The sequence below is a fragment of the Propithecus coquereli genome, unplaced genomic scaffold, assembly GCF_000956105.1.
Source record: "Propithecus coquereli isolate 6110/MARCELLA unplaced genomic scaffold, Pcoq_1.0 Scaffold136, whole genome shotgun sequence".
Classification (NCBI taxonomy): domain Eukaryota; kingdom Metazoa; phylum Chordata; class Mammalia; order Primates; family Indriidae; genus Propithecus; species Propithecus coquereli.
Window position 1 is genome coordinate 1,962,178 of NW_012137858.1, and position 2,754 is coordinate 1,964,931.

The window sequence follows — 2,754 nt, forward strand, 5'->3', positions numbered from 1 at the left end:
CCAGGAAAGCTGGCGGTATAGTTTGAAGGCCTAAGAACCAAAAAAAGCAATGCTGTAGATTCAAGTTTAGGTCTGAAGGCATGAGAACAAGAAGCCACAAAGGCAGAAGAACAATGTCCAAGTTTAAGTAGTCAGGCAGAGGAAGAGGAAAAAATCCAACCTTTCTTTACCTTTTGTTCTATTCAGACTCTCAACTGATTGGATGATACCACTCACATTGGGTAGACCAATCTGCTTTACTCAGTCCACCAATTCAAATGCTAACCTCTTCCAGAAACACCCTCACAGACATCCCCAGAAATAATGTCCTTTCAGATATCTGGGCATCCTTATAGCTGAGCCAAGTTGACACGTAAAATTATCTATCACAGTAGGTGAACAATAAATATGTGTTGGCATCTTCTATTATTGAAAGGTCACTCTCCCCTCTATAAATTCTTCCTAATGGCTGTTCTTAGGCTAATTAAAGAAACATTTCCATGGTCGCCTTAGCATGGAGGAATCTCTCTTGTCCCTTATATAAATCTTTTCATGTCTCTTCCAAATATACTTATTTGAGGAATTCATTTTGTTGCATTAATGAGAGATGCCAGGGGTGCAATGAGGTAGGACTGTAGTACATTAGATGCTGAGTGAATTTCTTTGGAACAAAACTCTTTTTAAATTAAGTTGGATAATTTAATGATATCACAACTATAAAGTAAAATTTGAGTACTCACAGAATGAGACCATGGTATTATTCTCAGTGCTTTAGGGCTAGTATTCACTTTGGTGGGGGGAGTGATTCTGAGTAGTTTGAGTCTGAATAGTTTGACAGCTGCTAGATGTTGCTTGTTAAATAAGGACTGACTTCTACGGATGGGATCTATTATCTGTATTTTCTTGATGTGACTACTGGGGCTTATGGCTGCTCATCCACTGGTTCTCATCTGTCACATGTGAATAGACCATTTCCCCATAAAAGTTGGATTCAGAGCGTATTTGTGGTGATTTGCTCTACTGTGCGGTATGACCCTGTCACATCTATCTGCCTGCAGCTCCTGTTTCAAAAACAAGTTGATATATGTTTCTGCTGCCTTTTGGAAGTGTCCAGTTAGTGTTTTCTACTAAACAATTTCTTAAAAACTGGCAGGAAGAAATAAGGCCTCGTTACATTTCATGCTTGTCCAACTCAATGGAAAAAGCAGTAATCTATGTTTTTTTTTCTGAAACACCTGTTGGTAAATTTAATGAACATATTAAAAACTGAGCTGCCTCTCTATTTCTTTTAAAACAACTCTGCCCACTTTGCTGAGCATGGTTGATTGAAATATGTTATGTGCTTTGCCATAGTTTTGTGTGTAAAGTCAATACTTTACTGATATGTCAACATAATAAACATTGCTAAAGTGTAGACTCAATGTATTTGGACTAATTGGTTTTGCTTTTTGTTTTCCAGCTGGGACAACGTATATCTTTAGCAAAGGTGGTGGACAAATCACATATAAGTGGCCTCCTAATGACCGGCCCAGTACACGAGCAGACAGACTGGCCATAGGGTTTAGCACTGTTCAGAAAGAAGCTGTATTGGTGCGTGTGGACAGTTCTTCAGGCTTGGGGGACTACCTAGAACTGCATATAGTAAGTACTTTTTGAATATACTCAGATTTTACATTTTACTGTTAGCTTTTTAATAAGTAATTTATACTTTTGCCTCTTGGACATTTTCTTTTCCCAGAAAATAGTACTTTGCTGTAGAAAATATGTATACAATCTAGAGGTAGTAAGAACTTATACCTATTATTGTTGGTAAGCATTCTCTTTGCAATAAAAAAACTTTTTTTGTCTTTTTCAGTGTGAATCCCCTCAATTTTGTGTTCACAAAGATTTTTTGGGGGAAGGAGTGATTTTAGGGTCTTTAGGCAAATTAGCCAAATTAATAAAATTAGTTATTGCTGAGTAGATACTATGCTGTCTGGCTGGAAGCAGGAGATTGTAATACTGGTGACATCCAAAGATCTGGATTCAGTGTCCTTATTTCTTTTCTCACCAGAGAAAATAGCTGTATAAAGTTACCTGAAGTGGAAGGGAGGGAAAGACACTTTAAGAATCTTTGGGGATGTGAAAGAAAATGGCAAAAAGATTCTTTCTATGCCATTTTGTACTCATTTTGATACATAAGTGTCAGGAAAATACAATGGATTCTTGCCATTTATGTCCTGAGATCATTCCTATTTCTCTAAATTCTAAGCCTCCCACAATAATTTACTCAGCACGTCATTGATGGCAAAGAGTGGTTCGTGAATGAAAAACTTTCTTTTCCTTTTAAAGTTGCCATAATTGACTTTATAGCTCAGGAACTCTTCATTCTATCTCTGGATTAAAAAAAATTACTAATGAGTATGGTTGCAACTCTTTATCTCCTAATTTTCTTACATTATCTGTAAAGAAGGGCACACAGACTTTTATTGTTAAGAGATATTAATATTTTAACAATATATCAAACTAACAAACATAGAGAAGTGTCACAAATTCAAAAACTCTAAAGGGTTCTTATCATCATAGTTTTTGGTCTAAAGTCTCTATTTCTGGAAGATTGCAGAAGAAGCAAGTAAGACTGTTCATTCTCTTTATCCTTGGTGTACAATTTATCTCCTCTGCACTGACTAATCATGTAAATTTATTTTATTTTTTTGTGTCTATCTCTATAAGTTCTCCCTTTATCAGTACTCATGCCTCAAAGGACATTTGATTACATTATATCATGGTTTTTTT

The 2,754-nt window shown here is 36.0% G+C and overlaps 1 protein-coding gene across 1 annotated transcript in view; it reads left to right on the forward strand.

The window, feature by feature from the left end:
• Positions 1–2,754, forward strand: part of NRXN1 (neurexin 1) — a 1,407,118-nt gene that overhangs the window by 964,644 nt on the left and 439,720 nt on the right. The window contains 1 exon segment of the mRNA XM_012638853.1: positions 1,439–1,620. Within this exon segment, the coding sequence (XP_012494307.1) occupies positions 1,439–1,620 (182 nt within the window).